Source organism: Zootoca vivipara, chromosome 3, assembly GCF_965207765.1.
Source record: "Zootoca vivipara chromosome 3, rZooViv2.hap1.1, whole genome shotgun sequence".
NCBI classification, from domain to species: Eukaryota; Metazoa; Chordata; class Lepidosauria; order Squamata; family Lacertidae; genus Zootoca; species Zootoca vivipara.
The window spans coordinates 21296662-21315374 of NC_142586.1; the positions used below are offsets into that span (position 1 = coordinate 21296662).

General features: G+C 40.7%; 1 protein-coding gene across 1 annotated transcript in view; it reads left to right on the plus strand.

Annotated features, from left to right (window-relative positions):
• CSMD1 (CUB and Sushi multiple domains 1) overlaps positions 1 to 18713 on the plus strand; it is a 946508-nt gene that overhangs the window by 893331 nt on the left and 34464 nt on the right. The window contains exons 54-61 of the mRNA XM_035109950.3: positions 787 to 960; positions 7126 to 7314; positions 7973 to 8146; positions 9485 to 9667; positions 11914 to 12090; positions 13266 to 13445; positions 13641 to 13814; positions 16652 to 16825. Of these exons, the coding sequence (XP_034965841.3) occupies positions 787 to 960; positions 7126 to 7314; positions 7973 to 8146; positions 9485 to 9667; positions 11914 to 12090; positions 13266 to 13445; positions 13641 to 13814; positions 16652 to 16825 (1425 nt within the window). The remainder of the gene's footprint in view (positions 1 to 786; positions 961 to 7125; positions 7315 to 7972; positions 8147 to 9484; positions 9668 to 11913; positions 12091 to 13265; positions 13446 to 13640; positions 13815 to 16651; positions 16826 to 18713) is intronic.

Genomic DNA, 18713 nt, shown 5'->3' on the forward strand with positions numbered 1-18713 from the left:
TAGTGGTGATTGTGGTGTAGTAAAAGACAATGTTACACTTTAGTCTTGTGGCTGTGTTTATCTCTTGTGAACTGTATTTGTTATAGGATGACTTAATAGCTGTCTCCTTGCGACCCCTTACAGATAGGAAGAACCACCACTATTTCAGCAATGGTTTATCTTTTTTTTTTGTTTCCCCATTATAAAGATTCAGGTCATTATTTGTACAGCACCCACATAGAGTCTCATCAGTTTCACCCAAACAGGAGCCCTACAAATTGGCTTTCTGTGGGGTGGGGGGGGGTCAGGGAGCCATCACACTTTAGCTATCCAAAAATTGGATTTCTGATCACTTTTGTTTAACCACCATTTATGGCATTAAAAATACCAGCATGATCTCCTAACTTCCATTTTTCACATTTCAGCCTTGGCAGTACAGACTGATCCAAAAGGAGCTCAATTACTACCAGTTGTTTGTTTGTTTTCAAAAATGCTATGCCTCCTTGAATATTCTGCCCATCAGTGCAGGCTATATTGTAATATAGATCCCTTTGTGCACGCATATGGAGTTCTTGTGTGTATCGGCTTCCGCTTTAGTTGGATGCAGCCATTCTATGAATATTTTCCTGATTCCTCCTTTAAAATCGATGGGGAAGCCATTGCAAATGGGGTTGTTCTGTGCGTGCATTTAACCTCTCCGCACGCAACATATTTTCTGGATTGAGGCACCAGAGTGTGTAACTCGTTCATGTTCTCGACATGCCCTTCCCAAAAGCTTGCAATCTGTTCTGTGTTTCCTTTCAAAAGCAATCACATGTGGCCACCCCGGAAACCCTGCTCACGGAATGACCAATGGCAGTGAGTTCAATCTGAACGACGTTGTAAACTTCACCTGCAATACTGGGTATTTGCTTCAGGGCGCCTCCCAAGCACAGTGCCGGAGCAATGGGCAGTGGAGCAGCTCCTTACCTACATGCCGAGGTAAGATTTATATTCATTTTTATTTTTAAAGTACAGCTGCTCTTCCTTGATAGTATGATGCAGTTGGAACCCTTCCCTACCACCCTTTCTAGTCATTTTGGAAATTTGTAACTGGAAGAATTACTTCCTTTGGAGAAGTCTAACCTATTTGAAAATAAGCTGTTGCTGCTTCTACAGCTTCTTCTACTTCTGTCCAGCCCTGCCCTCCATCAACCTATCGCCATCCTATAGATCAGTGTTTCTCAACCTTTTTTGGGCCACGGCACACTTGTTCCGTGAAAAAATCACGAGGCACACCACCATTAAAAAAGTTAAAAAATTTAACTCTGTGCTGCCCTATATTATAATTATGACTGTAAGAAACACTTGCCAAATATTGCTTTCCGGAGGGTCAGCGCTGCGTATTGGCAGCCGCCAGGCTCGTTTGCACTGAGCTTTGGGAAAGAGGAGGAGAAATATTGCTTTCCTGCGGGTCAGTGTAGTGTATTGGCGGCCGCCAGGCACGTGACAATGCAAATCGCCCTTCTCGTCGCCGCACGTCGCCGCACACCAGCCAGCGTCTCGTGGCACACTAGTGTGCCACGGAACAGTGGTTGAGAAACGCTGCTATAGATTGTGGGCAGGCATCACCATTTAATTAATAATAATTGCACAGATCCTAATTTGGTACAGTGGTACCTCAGGTTACGAACAGCCTAGTTAATGGACTTTTTGGATTATGAACACTTCAGACTTGAAAATGAGTGTTCCGTGTTCTGTATTTTTTGGGGGGTGGGGGTATACAAATGTACTCTGTTTGAGGGTGCACTTCTGTGGAGGAGAGCATTCCCCACAGAGGCTTGGGAGGGAAGCTGCATGCCTGCCAGCCACCTGGTTGGGCGCGCAACTCTCCCCCATGCCACTGTGGGAAGTGCGCACTCTAGGGAGCATTTCTCGCAGCAGCGTAGTGGGGGGGATCTGTGTGGATCCCAGTTCAGCTACTGGTTGATTGATTGATGGATGGATGGATTGTGTGATTGTGGAAATGGATAAAAGACCCCCATCCAAACAATGACTATCATCAGTGCAGGTAAGAACGTTTTTTAATTTTTAATTTTATCATCTACAATACTGTTTTATTTATTTTATAGTACAGTACATTGATTATTGCTTTCATTTTATGGATCAATGGTCTTGTTAGATAGTAAAATTCATATTAAATTTAGGGGTATTTTTTTTAAAAAAAAGTCTGGAAGAGATTAATCCATTTTGCATTGCATTGTATGGGAAAGCACACCTTGGTTTAAGAACACTTTGGTTTAAGAATGGACTTCCAGAACGGATTAAGTTCGTAAACCAAGGTACAACTGTATATAAACAGTATTATGGTACAAATTACATGCACAGAGCTGTAGCCATAATGATAATCTCAGCCACAGTTGAGGTATAAGAAATTACAGTATCTCTCTTTCCCTTAGAAGTTTTTTGCACGGCATCAGAATGGTGATCAGTCTCACAAGGAGCTCTGGGGGACCATTTTCTTGTGTGGTTTTAGTTAGTGTTCCCTTTTACATATGTATTAAGAAAAAAAGAAGCTACTGCAAAGTTGTTGTACAACAAAAACCAAATTTCAGGCAGTGTTAGAAACAAAGAAATGCACGGGGAACTTGTTTCTCTACTGTAACCGGCCAGCTTTTAATGTAAACCTTGGGGTGTTAGGAACAATTTGTCTTTGCTAGAAAAGTGAAAATTCATATTCCCCCCCTCATTTATTTCTGTTTAAGGAATTTTTTATGTCACCTTATCATGCAAGAAAGGTTTGAGGAGCAGGAAGATGAACATAGGATAATTTATGCTTTTAAAAGACAAAACAAAACCCCAACACAACCCCTTTTTGTCATTGGGAAATGCTAAGCAAGGTCAAACTTCCTCCATTGAGTAAGCAACTAGAAGCTACAAATTTTGACAAATTTAGCTATTTAGTTAAGCTTTAGTGCTGCTGGGTGAACTCAAGACAGGATGGCACATTTCAGAGAGCAGAGTTGTTATTTATAATGTCAGCTCTGAGCTAGGGTTATGTGCATACCTCCACAAAGTCTAGTAGTCCGGTGTAGTAGAGAAAGTTGTTGTGTGTGTTACAGGGTTTTTCCAGATGAGGGCTTAATTTCCAGATAGATTGCTGAAATATCACAAACAGCTTATGCACAATAGTGTGCTTTCTTTTTACTCAGAAATTGTAAATCTGGATTAAATTGGGGAGGCATTTTGGTGCCGATGGTATTGTTTGGGCATTGTAAAACTTGCATGCATGGGGAGTACTAATATCACAATAAACACACATCTGGAAGCCTCTGTAGTGTATATTTGGAGACAATACTCTTTTGTAGTAGCACTGTGTTCCTTGCAACCTGTATAAAAGATAGCAAGCCTCATATAGGTATAAAATCAGGCACATACCAGTAACTGCAGCTTAGAATGCAACCCGGCTGGTGCATACAATCCAGAAAACATTTTCTGTAATACTTACTAGCTCATAAGCTGTAATTTTAAATCTTTATGTGTTTTCCAGTTGTTGCAAACCATTTGGATTTTTTTTTAAAAAAATGAAATTGTAGTATACAAATGTTTTAATAAAAATAAATGCACAGATAACGAAATAGACACATTTTATTCAAGTGCTAACTTTCAATGTGAATTCATAAGAGAGAATTCCCGTCTGTACAAGTATTTAAATAGGGATGGGATATAGTGGTGGATGGAAATAATGAGTAGATATGAAGGGTTTGTGAGGATCGACTCCTTTGCTTCCCTGTTCCTTAGCATAAGGGCAACAATGATGAGTTTCACCAGGTACCAATGCTCAAAAGAACAATAATATTTGACTTTGGCATCGAGGGTTTGAATCCATGCCAAATGAGGTTCGAGTGTCAACAGGGCAGATTTAAACGTCCTTCTTTCTTTATTTCTCAACAGACTAAATTCAGAATGCCTGCATTTATTTCCTATGTAACTCTTGGCAGCTGTCATTGAGAGAAAGCAATCTCCTCTCTTGCCTTGATTTACAACTGGGTCCCTTGGGTGAAGGGCAATCAGGGAAATCAGCTAGTACAGCTCTATATTTGAAGCAGCTTAAATTGAGGCCGCAATTCATTCATTCTTTTCCCCCTGGTAGCCTTAAATATATATATGTATATGTAAAGAAAAGGGCTTTGTCCCTTCGAATTAAAGGTATATTTCAGACTGTTGTAAGAGTATCTTCTCTCCCGATTATTGCCCCTCACTCAATTTAGGTGCAGGGCAGGGTTGGCAAGGTATCCTTGGGATGAATGTGAAAGTTCCCCAGTTCCCCAAAACTACTTCTATGTATGAGTAGGAATCACCCACAAAGCCAGAGCCAGGCTTCTTTAATTGGCAGGTCAATATCATTGCAATCTGCAGTTACGACAATAAAAAGTTGGAGAGTGAAATAAAACGCAGAGCAAAAACCATTTACAGTGGTACCGTAGTTTACGAACTTAATCCGTTCCGGAAGTCCGTTCTTAAACCAAAGCCATTCTTAAACTGAGGCGCACTTTCCCTAATGAGCCACCGTTTGGATTCTGTTCTTATACCGAGGTAAAGTTCTCAAACCGGGACACTATTTCCGGTTTTGCGGAGTTTGTAAACCGAATCGTTCTTAAAATGGACTGTTCTTAAACCGAGGTACCACTGTAGTTGGGCAGGCTTCTTTCTCATTTAACAACTTAAGTAAAGACAAGTCAGTTGAAAAAGTTTACATATTGCATCCTGACAGTCACTAATGTTATGAGAGTTTCCCCTGGTGTAGGGATACAATTACCAGATGAATATGAGCCAAAAACCAAGTCATAGCTACAAAAAGGTGAAGCTGGTAGTTCACTGGGGAAGTTATATGTGTGTGTATGCCAAGCCATAAGCAGTTTGTGAGTACAGCTCTAGAGCAGTGTTGATTTGCTGACTAAAGAGGTCAAGTGTTAAAAGACTTGGACCTTCTCTAGAGAGAGGGGGGGAAATGGAGAGAAATATCAAGCCATAAACCACCTTTCTGCTTTGTTTGTCAGTGCCATGATCTATATAGACAGTGTTTCCAGGATTTTAATCCTCTTTTCTAAAGACGAGTAACCGAATAAACAAAGGATTTCACCTTCCTCTTTACACGTTAGCTGACAGTTGTTGAGGATTCCACCTTTTATGTTCTGCAGAATTTCAGCTCAGTGGCAAAGTAAACAGGTAGTGTCTAGGTAGCTGTTATTTGGGGTGGGGGGGAACCAAACAACTGAATGCTTGCTCTAACTCAGTGGTTCCCAACAGGTGGTCCGCGGACCCCCAGGGGTCCGCGAGCTATGCCAGAGGGGTCCGCAAGATGCTATTAGAATAAAAAATATATTAAATATATTTCGTATGATAACAGATTTTTTGTTTTGGCCGCTTCCTGCATGAGCAGAGTCTAGCGCAGAGTCTGTTTTGCAAAGAGGCGGCGTGCACATTCTACTAACGCTCACCTCCCCAAGATGCTTTGCGCGCGTCGGCTTCATTTGTGCGCTACTGCGCAGGTACCCCGTCTTCTCCATTCCCCTCCCTCCTCCCTGGCGCGCGCTGCCTCTTTGCAAAACAGTAGTGTTTGTAAACAAAGCAAGCATTTTCTTCCATGTGTTTCATGAAAAACAAATATCGGCTCAACATGCGGTCGGATTTCAGAGTGAAAGTTTCAAGTTTGGAACCTAATATTTCAGAAATAATGGACTCAAAGGACAGATTTAACTCATCTCATTAAGAACTGAAAATTAAAACTAACTGTATACTGATGGAGTACTCTGTTGTAAGTGTAAAAAACGTATAAATATAAAATATAAAAAGACTCTTAATTTGGCTCTCACTTTTTAATTTTAGGATTAGGAATTAATGGGGGTCCTTGTCACAATAGCGGCTCGATGAGGGGTCCTCAAGAAAATTTTGTTGGGAACCCCTGCTCTAACTGATTACAGAGAGGACCGAAACATACTGTTTTTTAGTTGCTGCTGTAAGCTTCTGGTCCTTGAATGAACAGGTTCACAACTCCTACAGCTTGAGGTTTTCTTAATGGTTTGAGTTGGGCATTGGAAGAAAGCAAATCTCTTGTGCCTTTAAGCATCCTTTTCTAGCATGAAAATATATTCATGGGGAGGAAATTCACCTTTTGACACTCTGTCTAATAGATATATTATTGTGTACAGTCCCTGGTTTATTTTGGGGCCTTCCTCCCCACTCACAAAATAGAGTACTATTTTGCATATCGCACAAAATGTATGCACATTTTATGTACATTTTTACCCTCCTTTCCAGGTGAGGTAGCCCAATCCGCACACAGGTGTACTAAATCCGAAGCACTGCTGGTGTAGACTTGCATCTCACTGAAATCAGTGGAGCTTGAGTGTGCCTAATTCTTGTGTCGCTGATACTTCAATACCTTCCTGATTCTCAGTGTGTGGCTTTATTTCCTCTTCCTGCCCTGTTAGCTATGAGTTTGTCCATGTGCTCCCAGCAATCCTATCTCTGCTTCTTACTGCTTCCCTCATCTCTCCCTTCACATCATTTGCAACTTCATCCAACCTCACCATTGTTTATCTAAACCAGGCATCCCCAACCTGTGGCCCTGCAGTTGTTTTGGCCTACAACTCCCATGATCCCTAGCTAACAGGACCAGTGGTAATGTATGATGGGAATTGTAGTCCAAAACATCTGGAGGGCCGAAGGTTGGGGTTGCCTGATTCTAAACAAATACACCATTGATGTTTTAGCCTTTCTCCTCTTTTAGTCTGTCACTCACCACCACTACTATTTGTGGGTCTTAAACCTTTACTTTGACCACAGCTTTCTCTGTGCTAAAATGTAAGGGACCATACCACTTCTCTGCTGTTTTAATGCACATGACACTCTTTGTGCTAAATAGAAACACCACAGTCATCAAGTTAACGGAAATCGTATATTTCTTTGCATATTTCCAATTATGTAAAGCTTTAGTGATTTGCTATGGAAACCCATCTACCAGCAAAATGTCGAATCAAATGTATTTGGCATTAATTAATGGCTGTGGTATTGTGCTTTCAGTAGCACTGAATTGTACATTGCATGCCATGAATATTTTCCTATGAATTTTTCCATTCAGTAGTGAAAAACCTTGTATTTCAGTGGTGAACTGTTCGGATCCAGGCTTCGTGGAAAATGCCGTTCGCCATGGGCAGCAGAATTTCCCAGAGTCTTTCAAATATGGAATCATTGTGGTGTACCACTGCAAGAAAGGATTTTATCTTCTTGGATCGTCTGCTCTGACTTGTAAAGCTAATGGTTTTTGGGACAGATCACTGCCCAAATGTTTGCGTAAGTATCCAGCAAACTGAATTTTTACTTTGTTTTTTTCACCAGAAGGCCAGGAAGCATCGGTTATCATTGAAGTGCATGTAAATAATTGATTTCACAATGTCGGTATGCTGAATTTTGTCCTGCACTCGGGAGAATTTACTTAACAAGGTATCTTCTGTCGTGGGCAATAGTATACCAGCCATTACCAGAAACAGAAGGCCAACACAGCTGATGTTTTTTTCCATGCAATTTTCCTTCTCAAACCCAGAGCTCTGGTTGAGAACCTACCCAAGCTCAAATTTAAACTATGTATTTTTGTTTACTTGTTTTTAAAGATCCAGATTTATATAGGACTTGATATAGTTTGCTTAGTTAAGATTTTAATTTGCTAAAATGGTTTTGTGAACGTCATTTTGGCCCAGGTAAGAAGAATTGTAAAATTATATCATGCCTACCTGTAGCAGATCTGTTTCATCACAGTTCAAATCTGCTTCTCTATTAATTTGTTTCCTGCACTCCAAGGTTTGTGAAGAACAGATGAAAAGGGCAGCAAGAGAGACAAACAGAAATGATTCATTCATACAATTGCATGTTTATTGTGCAGAATTGTAATGTTATATTTATAAACCTTTACAAGAACAGCTATAAATGCTAATCCTGTTTTTCTGCACTGTAGCAATTTCTTGTGGACACCCTGGAGTCCCAACCAATGCAATTCTGTCAGGGGACAAATTTACGTATGGATCTATAGTTCGCTACTCTTGTACAGGAAGTCGAACTCTCATAGGAAACTCTACTAGAGCATGCCAAGAAAACAGCCGCTGGAGTGGAACTCTCCCTCACTGCTCAGGTACCTTGGAAAGCACTGACTTAATGTGACCTTGTAGCTGAAATTATTAAAACTATTCCCTTGCAGCAGATTTTAATGCAAGTGAAGTTTAATAAGTCAGATTTTATGCTCTTTGGTTAGCCGTTCACTCCCATTATAACAGTGATTTCTTTTAACACCTTTTTATATCTGAAAGACGATCTGTTGCTGAGTCCATCTATGGTCTGTAGGGATACATGTTGTCTGCAAAGTTTCTCCCTTAACCCAGCATCCATTTAGAGTGTGTTATATGGCTCAGTAGCCAGTAACTAGGAGTGCCTCTAAATGCCAAGGATACTCCCTGATTTTGGAAGATCAAGTGAAGTACGCTTTTTGTATACAGTGGTACCTCGTGTTACGTACCACCCCCCTTACGAATGCTGCAGGTTATGCGCTCTGCTAACCTGGTAGTAACCAGGGTGCGAACGGAAGTCGCGTTCTGGCAGCAGTGGGAGGCACCATTATAGAAAGCGTGCCTCATGTTGCGAGCGGTTTCCTGTTACAAATGGACCTCTGGAATGGATTAAGTACGTAACACGAGGTACCACTGTACAGACATATCACTAATGTTTGTATCCTTCGTGCTGCTGTTGGGCATGATTTTTCTTCAGTTCAGTTGGGATCTTCATGAAGCCATAAGAATGAGGAGAGAAGATGATCTCAGCAATTTGTGGATTGTATGTTTACCAGCTCTGCTAGTTTTTTTTTTTAAGCAATTCTCATATATTATATGCATTATTATTATTATAGACACTCGGGTTTCCTAACATAATCAGCACAGCAGTGCATATAACTGCATACAAATATTTATAAAATGATACTGCAGAAATATGGTACCAGATGGGGCTTCACTCTTGTCTAGTATTATATGTATAATATTTGTGCATATAATTAGTCTGGCTTTTAAACAAAAGCAGAAACACATTCTACATGCACTTTTCCTACACAGGAGAAAGGTTCTGGGCAGGCACACCTTCTTCCTAACCCTGCATCTTGAGGAGAAGAGTTCTGACATGGAATTTTCAGCTGTTCTCTGATTATATTCATTGTGACATAGACCTATGTTAACTTAAATTATTGTTAAGTCTCTGTTGATCAAACCTGTATTTGGTAGGTAGACTTGGCCTATTGTGGCTCTTGAGCAAGAATATTTGTTTGATGCCTTGTGTTTTGTAACGTGCCTTCGGGGCACACCTCAAAACACACACAGAATTTGAAATAGAGCTTAATGTCTGGCTGGTCATTAGCCGATTGACACTAAACTGTCCTGACGCCTTGAAAGATCCTGATAATGACCCTTTTGATACTTTGCATTTACAGGAAACAACCCAGGATATTGTGATGATCCTGGAGTGCCATCCCATGGGTCCAGACTTGGGGATGAGTTCAAGATAAAAAGCCTGCTACGTTTCTCCTGCGAAATGGGTTATCAGCTGAGAGGTTCCCCAGAAAGAACATGCCTCCTTAACGGATCATGGTCTGGCTTGCAGCCAGTATGTGAAGGTCAGTATCAGATTCAACTCATGCAATTGCAACCGTATAATCCATAAATATGATACTTGGTGTTCTTGGAGCTATTGTTTGTGCTTGAAAGTACATTTAACTACTTGCTTAATTTCAATCTTGGTTCTTAATAAAAATGATCAGGTTTACCACTCTCCTTTATGAGTCCCACACCTGTTAATACAAGACACAGGTGGTGCTGTGGTCTAAACCATTGAGCCTCTTGGGCTTGCCGATCAGAAGGTCGGCGGTTTGAATCCCCATGACGGAATGAGCTCCCATTGCTCTGTCCCAGCTCCTGCCAACCTAGCAGTTCAAAAACATACCAGTGCAAGTAGATATTGTTTATATATTATTGTACCTTTAATACAATAATATATAAACAATATTGTAGCAAAATGTGCAATGATCTTAAAAAAGTATGGAAGTCAAACAAAATAATGGAAGTATGGTGGTCTGCTAAATCATCATGGTTGCTGTGGATTTGAAACTGTTTACCTCTAAGTTGATCATACTTATAGCAGAACGTAGGTTTGCTATAATGTGAATCTGATGGAAACTTTCTGATGGAAAGAAGTCTACCACATTCTCTTAACCACCCATTAGGGCTAGAAGAAAGAAAACACAACCAATAGTTTCACAAAATCTTAAAAGACGTTGTTCCAAGCTGGATGTGGCTACAGGCTGCCAATTACTCACCCGTGGTTTAATGAAAAGTTTATTGTCTTGTCTAAGCTCACACACAATGTGGGGAAGGCATTTGCCTTGGGAAAGTAAATCAGAATCCAAGAAGGCCTGCACGTATCATAAGTTGAGAATAAGAACTGTAGGCAAGTTTTGATCTGGATTCACATTTTGTCCTTCATTCACCTTTCTTATCCTTGCCAAAAAAAACCCTCAGTACACACACAGGTCACATACACAAGTGATTATGAACCTCTCCTATTTTAATTTATTATAAGCACCTGTTCTCCTTTCTAGCCAGTAATCCATCTCCCCACAGCTTACAGCTTGTTTTTTGCCAGCAGAACGTTTCACCGTTCTTTCATATATAGAATTGATGTTGTGCATTTAAATACCAGTGTTTCTGTGGGCATTTTTCTATGAGTTACTACAAAGTGCATTTTGAGCATCCTATGAACTAATTTGAAAGAGAACATAGAAAAGTCTCTGGCTGTACACTGTAGCTAGTGTGGGTTGGGTTTTTCCCATCTTTTGTTTTTCATTCATATTAGGAAGTAATTTTTTTTAATTAAAAAAATCTGATTGGAGAATGATGTGAAAAATGCCAGTTCAGTTAAATGCCTGAACTGGGACTAAACTGATAGTGACCTATTTGTTCAAATTGTATTTGTGACTGCATGCACATACATGTGCAATTTGCACCAAAAGAGGGGTTTCTTACCTTACACAGATATCTTTATTGTTGTTGCTACCAATGTGGTTCCTCCAGTCTAATATCCACCTGGAGACTGAGTTAATCTTCTGAACCCTCAAGCTCTTAACAGAAAAGCTGAATTATCAAAAATCCCACTCAAGGACCTTAGTTGGGGCCCCTTTTTGGCTCAGTCTTACCTGACATGACTCAGGTTTAGGCAACTGTAATCGCAAGAAACAGAACGAATCTTCGCTTTCCTTCCCTCACAGCAAAACCATTTGCAGAGAACTGTACTCGAGCCTGTTTTCAATACCATAGGCTGGAGCTGTAACCTTTATGAGCAAATTATATTAGGAGTGAGACTGTGTGAAAGGCAAGCTGCTGTCTAACTGAAACAGATAACCTTAAGGAATACTGCAAGGAAAGTGAATTCCCCCTTTAATGGAGAATTCAGTTTTGCCCAGGCAAAAACTTAGCAGGTGAACACTAAAATCACCATAGCCATTTCTGGGGGCAAATTGGTGCAAGTTCTCTCAATGCATATTTAAGACTACATCTTTAAAAAGAGGAGATGTCTATGAACAAACATCCCAGTGCTTTGACTACCTGCCACCTTCAATTATTTCTCCCCCTCTCTTTTTGTGCCCCGTTTTTCCTAATGTATGCAAAAGGGATATATTGTTACCTTCTGTCAATAATGAAGTAGAACGGTAATATGAGCCCAATATAGGGCATGCATATTTTGATAACTTCACCACAAACTAAACAATTGAAAAGCTTTGGTTTCCCAGGGTTTGTCCTGCGTCAGTTTAAAGGAGAAATCAAATTTACTTTATTTTGCTTTCCCTGTCTTCCCCACTTTTGACAGCTGTATCTTGTGGCAATCCTGGGACACCAGCCAATGGCAAGATAGTCTTCAATGACGGAATTTCATTTTCTAGCTCAGTCATCTATGCCTGTTGGGAAGGTTACAAGACTTCAGGACTAACTACGCGACACTGTACAGCCAACGGGACATGGACTGGCTCTGCCCCAGACTGCACAGGTTGGGATGTTATACCCTGTTAACAATATGCTTAAAGGCTGAAAATTGATGTGCTATCCTTGTAGAAGGAAGAAAAGTGTTTTCTTTAACAACAACAAAAAAGGAGGGAACAGTAAATTATACTCTTTCATCACCACATATGGAGCCTGCTCCTAAGTATGTATGTCCGAAAGAAAATCCCATTGAGATTGAGGCTTACTCCCAAGCAAGTTTGTTTAACTTCGCAACCATAGGTTACCTCACCCTTATATTTGCAGTGAGTAAACTATGCTGACATTCTGGGACATACTCCCAAGTAAACATGCATAATATGATTGTGCTGTAAGGCTTATTTTTCTGCAAGCACACCTGCAAAGAAATTTTCTTGGTCCTACCTGTAACATTTTTGCAACAACATACATGAAAGTAAATTGAGTGAATTACCTTTTTGACTCAATACAGTATATATCTGTGAATGCTTAAATCACATACAAATCAAAAAATATTCTTTGTTGGCACTGTTTAGTCTTTTATCATTAAGCAACGTGGCTTCTGAGGAACAGCAGTTTTATAATCTGAGGAACAGCAGTTTTATAAAATTATCCTTTCTGTTTTATTTCAGTCTGTCCTGGAAACAATCCAGATTTAGGATTTACAGTGTATGCCTGTGTAATTTGGGTGTGTGTGTGTGTGTTACCTACAGAGTAAATCAGAAAAATACATGCAGTAGAACTCCCAAAATGTATAATAATGCAGGAAATGTGACTTAGAATTTGTACAGGTGTGTTTGTGCAACATTTACATAGATTTGGGCAACAGGGGGCTTCTTCGGTTTGTGAGCACAACTCGTTTTTGAGGATCAGAACATCTTCTAATCCAGTAACATTCCTTCTACGTGTTGTAGAAGCCATTGATGCACTGTTAGAAGCCCCTGATTATATTTGCACTTCAGGAGCACATGCCTCCACTTTGCTGTAGACATACACAGAAAAAATGCATTTTTAAAACTTTGTTGGTTTAGGAGTCACATTGAGGTTCACCAAGGGCTTCCTGAATTTAAACATAAACTTGCATACAGATCCATAGGTAATGTCGGTTGTTTTATCTTTTTCTGCATGTGCACATATGCAAGATACAGTTGTTTTATTTGTATATTTTAAAATAAAACATGTTTCCCCTTTGTGTTCTAACCCTAGTGATCAGTTGTGGAGATCCAGGTGAATTGTCAAATGGCATCCATTTTGGAAGTGATTTCACCTTTAATAAGACGGTCACCTATCAATGCAACCCAGGGTACCTAATGGAACCTGTTGGTGCATCCACCATACGCTGTACAAAAGATGGTACCTGGAACCAGACTAAACCCATCTGCAAAGGTTTGGGGTTTTAATTAGCTCACAAAAATTCAAGCCACAGTTTCTCAGCTTAACCTTTCTCAGAAAAAAAGATAGAATAAAGTTGTAGACCAAAACATCTGGGTGGCACCATGTTGACAAAGGCTTATAAAGTTATCTTGTTCAGTTTTTACATTCCCCCCCTTAAAAATCTTTATTCTTTTTTGTTTCCTTTAGCTATCACATGTGGACCACCACCCCAGGTGGTGTATGGGAAAGTGGAAGGCTCTGATTTCCACTGGGGATCAAGTCTAAGTTACAGTTGTGCTGATGGGTATCACCTTTCCAATTCTGCTATCCTGTCATGTGAAGGGCGAGGAGAGTGGAGGGGAGAGATCCCACAGTGCCTGCGTAAGTTTACTAAGATTAAATTGTTGATAAGATCAAAAATAAAAATCATGGTGCAATAGTCATGTTTGGGAGAACTGTGAGATGCTGTCATGTAGGATCAGAAACTGAATGTTCTGGGCTGGGGGGAAACACAGCCAAATGAACAGAGTATAAATAAATTGTTGTTCATGACGACGACGATGACGACAACAACATATTGTTGCATGGGGGATCAAGATTAGCTGTAGGGTGGCAGCACCCATGCTGCTTTGCACAACAACCAGGCACTGGAAATACAAGCAATACTTGTGCTTCTGAAATGCCACAATAAATAATGTAATATTGAAAATGGTGGGAGTGCAATTTTTGCCTGTGACAGCATTGCTCATAGCTTTTCTTTTTTAAAAATTCTGAATCTCCTAAGTGCTTATCACCCATGGCAAATCAAAACATTTCTTGATAGAGCATCCATTTGCTGTCTTATTGTTGTTTCATTAATTATGACTTAATAGCTAGTTTGGAATTGTGTTTGCAGACGTATAACCCTTGACTATTGCTTTAAATGTGATTAGGCTTGGAGGTAGTCCTTGAGCAATGAAATTTTAGCACATTCTTAAAGTGCATAGAACATGAGCAAATAACACAGATATGGCCCCTTAAAAAAACAAGAGCTTCTGAACACATATTGGTCCATGTTCTGAAAAGATACTCTGGGAAACACAGAACCAAGAAGACCCTTCCTTCCTTCCTTCCTTCCTTCCTTCCTTCCTTCCTTCCTTCCTTCCTTCCTTTTATAATACACTTTTCTTCTGTCATGGAACCAAGGTGGCATATTCCTGGTATGCAGACGGTCATCCATTGAAGCACTGATTAGACCCAGACCTGCTTAGCTTCCAACTAGGTGGTGACCTCGTGCCCCTTCAGACAATATCAAGCCTGCATAGACTGAGAAACCAAACATTTGAACATGATTTTTTTTTAAAAAAAAAAAAAAGTTGCATGAAACTACCCAGTGGCAAAAAAATTGATAATTTAGAGGAGGAGGACAAGTAGCCAAGGAAAGGCCTTATCATTGATCTGGGGTAATTTGATACTCCTCACTTAGCCAACTCTTCTTGACTTTTCTTTATTCCGTTTCACATTCTTATGAGGAAAAAGCTTATTGCAGAAGCATACTTAGATGAAGAAGAAGGGTAGTTTGAGTATAATTCAGTTACAAAATTAGAAGGGACAAAAGTACCAGCTCACTTGTAGTTTCATATTCCATAATATGCCCCATGAAATGTCCTCCCACAGGAATAGCTTCATGTATTCTGTATGCACGCATTATATGCAACTGGCACCCTTCTCATTGTTCCTGTTCCCCAGCAAATCTCCCCCTTCTTAGGCTCTGTGCTCCTTACTAGGTAAAGGTAAAGGACCCCTGGACAGTTAAGTCCAGTCAAAGGTGACTATGGGGTAGCGGCGCTTATCTCGCTTTCAGGCCGAGGGAGCCGGAGCCCTTTCTCAATACTGTCCTCTCAACACTAAGTACCACATCTGTAAATTAGGCATCTCAGTTAATATTACTTTTGTGGGGTGTTTAATGACACACCAGGACATTCAATACTTGCAAACAAATGACAATGCTACCATTCAGTGGTTTTGTAACTGGCTGACTGACCGAACCCAAAGGGTGCTCATCAATGGCTCCTCTTCATCCTGGAGAGTAGTGACCAGTGGGGTGCCACAGGGTTCTATCTTGGGCCCAGTCTTATTCAACATCTTTATCGATGACTTGGATGATGGGCTTGAGGGCATCCTGAGCAAGTTTGCAGATGACACCAAATTGGGAGGGGTGGCTAATACCCCGGAGGAGAAGGATCACACTTCAAAATGACCTTAACAGATTAGACAACTGGGCCAAAGCAAACAAGATGAATTTTCACAGGGAGAAATGTAAAGTACTACACTTGGGCAAAAAAAATGAAAGGCACAAATACAGGATGGGTGACACCTGGCTTAAGAGCAGTACATGTGAAAAGGATCTAGGAGTCTTGGTAGACCACAAACTTGACATGAGTCAACAGTGTGATGCAGCAGCTAAAAAAGACAATGTAATTCTGGGCTGCCTCAATAGGAATATAGCATCTAGATCAAGGGAAGTAATAGTACCACTGTATTCCGCTCTGGTCAGACCTCACCTGGAATACTGTGTCCAGTTCTGGGCACCACAGTTCAAGAAGGATATTGACAAGCTGGAACGTGTCCAGAGGAGGGCAACCAAAATGGTCAAAGGCCTGGAAACAATGCCTTATGAGGAACGGCTTAGGGAGCTGGGTATGTTTAGCCTGGAGAAGAGAAGGTTAAGGGGTGATATGATAGCCATGTTCAAATATATAAAAGGATGTCATATAGAAGAGGGTGAAAGGTTTTTTTCTGCTGCTCCAGAGAAGCGAACACGGAGCAATAGATTCAAGCTATAAGAAAGAAGATTCCACCTAAACATTAGGAATAACTTCCTGACAGTAAGAGCTGTTCAACAGTGGAATTTGCTGCCAAGGAGTGTGGTGGAGTCTCCTTCTTTGGAGGTCTTTAAGCAGAGGCTTGACAGCCATCTGTCAGGAATGCTTTGATGGTGCCTCCTGCTTGGCAGGGGATTGGACTGGATGGCCCTTGTGGTCCCTTCCAACTCTATGATTCTATGATGAGAGCAATAAATTAGCATTCAAAAATTGACTTAAGCAGTGCGGTGCCTGCTAACTCGTATTCACACACACACACACACACACACACACCAAAAAAAAAACTTCACTGTGCATATGCTATACAATGGTTTAAAAGCCTTTTATTGAACATGTTCCCTTTTTCTGTAATAGCTGTCTTTTGTGGAGAGCCTGGTACACCAGCCGAGGGGCGACTCAATGGCAAAAGTTTCACCTACAGATCTGAAGTATCTTTTCAGTGCAGACCACCTTTGATACTAATAGGATCTTCAAGGAGAATATGCCAAGCAGATGGCAGTTGGAGTGGAATTCAGCCAACGTGCATTGGTAATTGCTACAATTATTTATTTGTGCTGTGCCTAAGCGCCACTTCGCATATGTTTCCTACTCTGTTAAAGGTAAGCTAAAATGAGAGAAGCTGTTGTGCATGGTATAAATTTAAGGTTTAATCCAGGCATAGGCAAACTCGGCCCTCCAGATGTTTTCGGACTACAACTCCCATGATCCCTAGCTAACAGGACCAGTGGTTAGGGATGATGGGAATTGTAGTCCCAAAACATCTGGAGGGCCGAGTTTGATGAAGCCTGGTTTAATCCTTCCCACCTCACCTGTAATTACCATGAAATTTGCCCCCAACCCCACCCTGTACTCATACAGTAGATGGGTTGGGACTTCCATTGGCTAACATTAATTGTTGCATGGGGAGGCAAGTTTCATAGAGATTGCTCCTAGGGAGGGAAAAATTAAACCTGCCTTTGTTACATGCTGTGATCCTGAGGGAACCCCACCCTGACTTCCCCTGATATTTCAAATTGCACACAATGGGATTGCTAATTACGTGTTTAACACCATGTGCAGTTTGAGTGTGTAAAAAGGTCACCGTAAGTTTCTAAAAGACATACGTTCTTAACGTTGCATTTATAAATTCACCTCCCCAGTAGTCTGCTGGAAATAAAGTCTCTCTCTGTGTGTGCGTGTATTCCAGTGAAGTGTTAGCAGACCTCCAGTCATCAGCCAAGCTTCCCCACTCTCCTCCTCACATCTCCCTGCATGCACACACCCCCAATCCAAATTTAAGACTGCTGGAATGACATGGGATGATAGAGAATTAATGGAATGCAGGTGGCCGTGAGCAGAAGTTTATTTTCATCACTTGTGGATCCAAACCCTGTGTGTGTGTGTGTGTGTGTGTGTGTTCGTTCGTTCATATAATTTTTTATACGGAGCAGGCCCAGGTGAATTTGATGCCATTTGAGCATCATAGGTACTATTTTTTATCAGGAAAAAGCTCTGTGTTCATAAAGATTTGCTGAAGCTTAGAAAATGGCATATAAATCTGCAGTTTATAAGATCAAATGCATCTGATCCATTGAGATTCTTAGTGCAGACTTTCCACATTTTGAAGAATCAGGGCAACATGATTCAAATGCAAATTTACCTGTATACCCTATTGATGTCAGGATTCATCCCAGTGGGGATGCATGGGATTTTTGTGAGAGGTTTTTGCTTTGTTGCAGCCATATCAATTGCCTTCATATTTAAAAGTCAAGTGCTTCCTAGGCAGACAGAAGGAATCATTCTAATTAAGATCAGCTTAAGGAAGTGTTCTAACGCATTGTCCAATAAGCTCTCTGACATAAAGCCACAGAATGCCCCTCCCTGGGACTCATTGTGCAATTATTTAGTTGAATCTAGCCCACTGTTTTATTTTCCATTTACTTTTTCCTTACTCCAGATTCCTTGATTCATTCAACATTTATGCTAGGATAACTTTTATAATTTCCTTTCCGGGACAATATATTCTCTTTTGGGGACTGCGCTCAGTTCTCACATTGCTTACTCCTTTGTCCCCTCCTCTCCCAAACAGCCCCTTTTATCTGAGAGCATAGAATTTTGCTTTCAGACATTTTTCATCCATCGTTTTTTTTCATCTCAGTAATTTCCCAGGCTGGGAATTTCTCAGCCTCCCGCATCTTCTCTTGTCTGCCCACCTGGCAAGGGTAAAAGTCAGTCAGCTTTCACAATAAGACAGAGCAATTCCACTGCCTTCTCCATCTCACAAATAATGCAGCATTAATGACAAGTAACTCAGTCCTGTACAGTTAGGTGACCTTGTCCCTACGGGTAGAGTTTGATTTTTATGTTGGTGGTGCTAAACTGATTCAGTGCTCTCGGGTTAAAGGAAATCCTGGCGATGGAGCACCATCCATTAAAA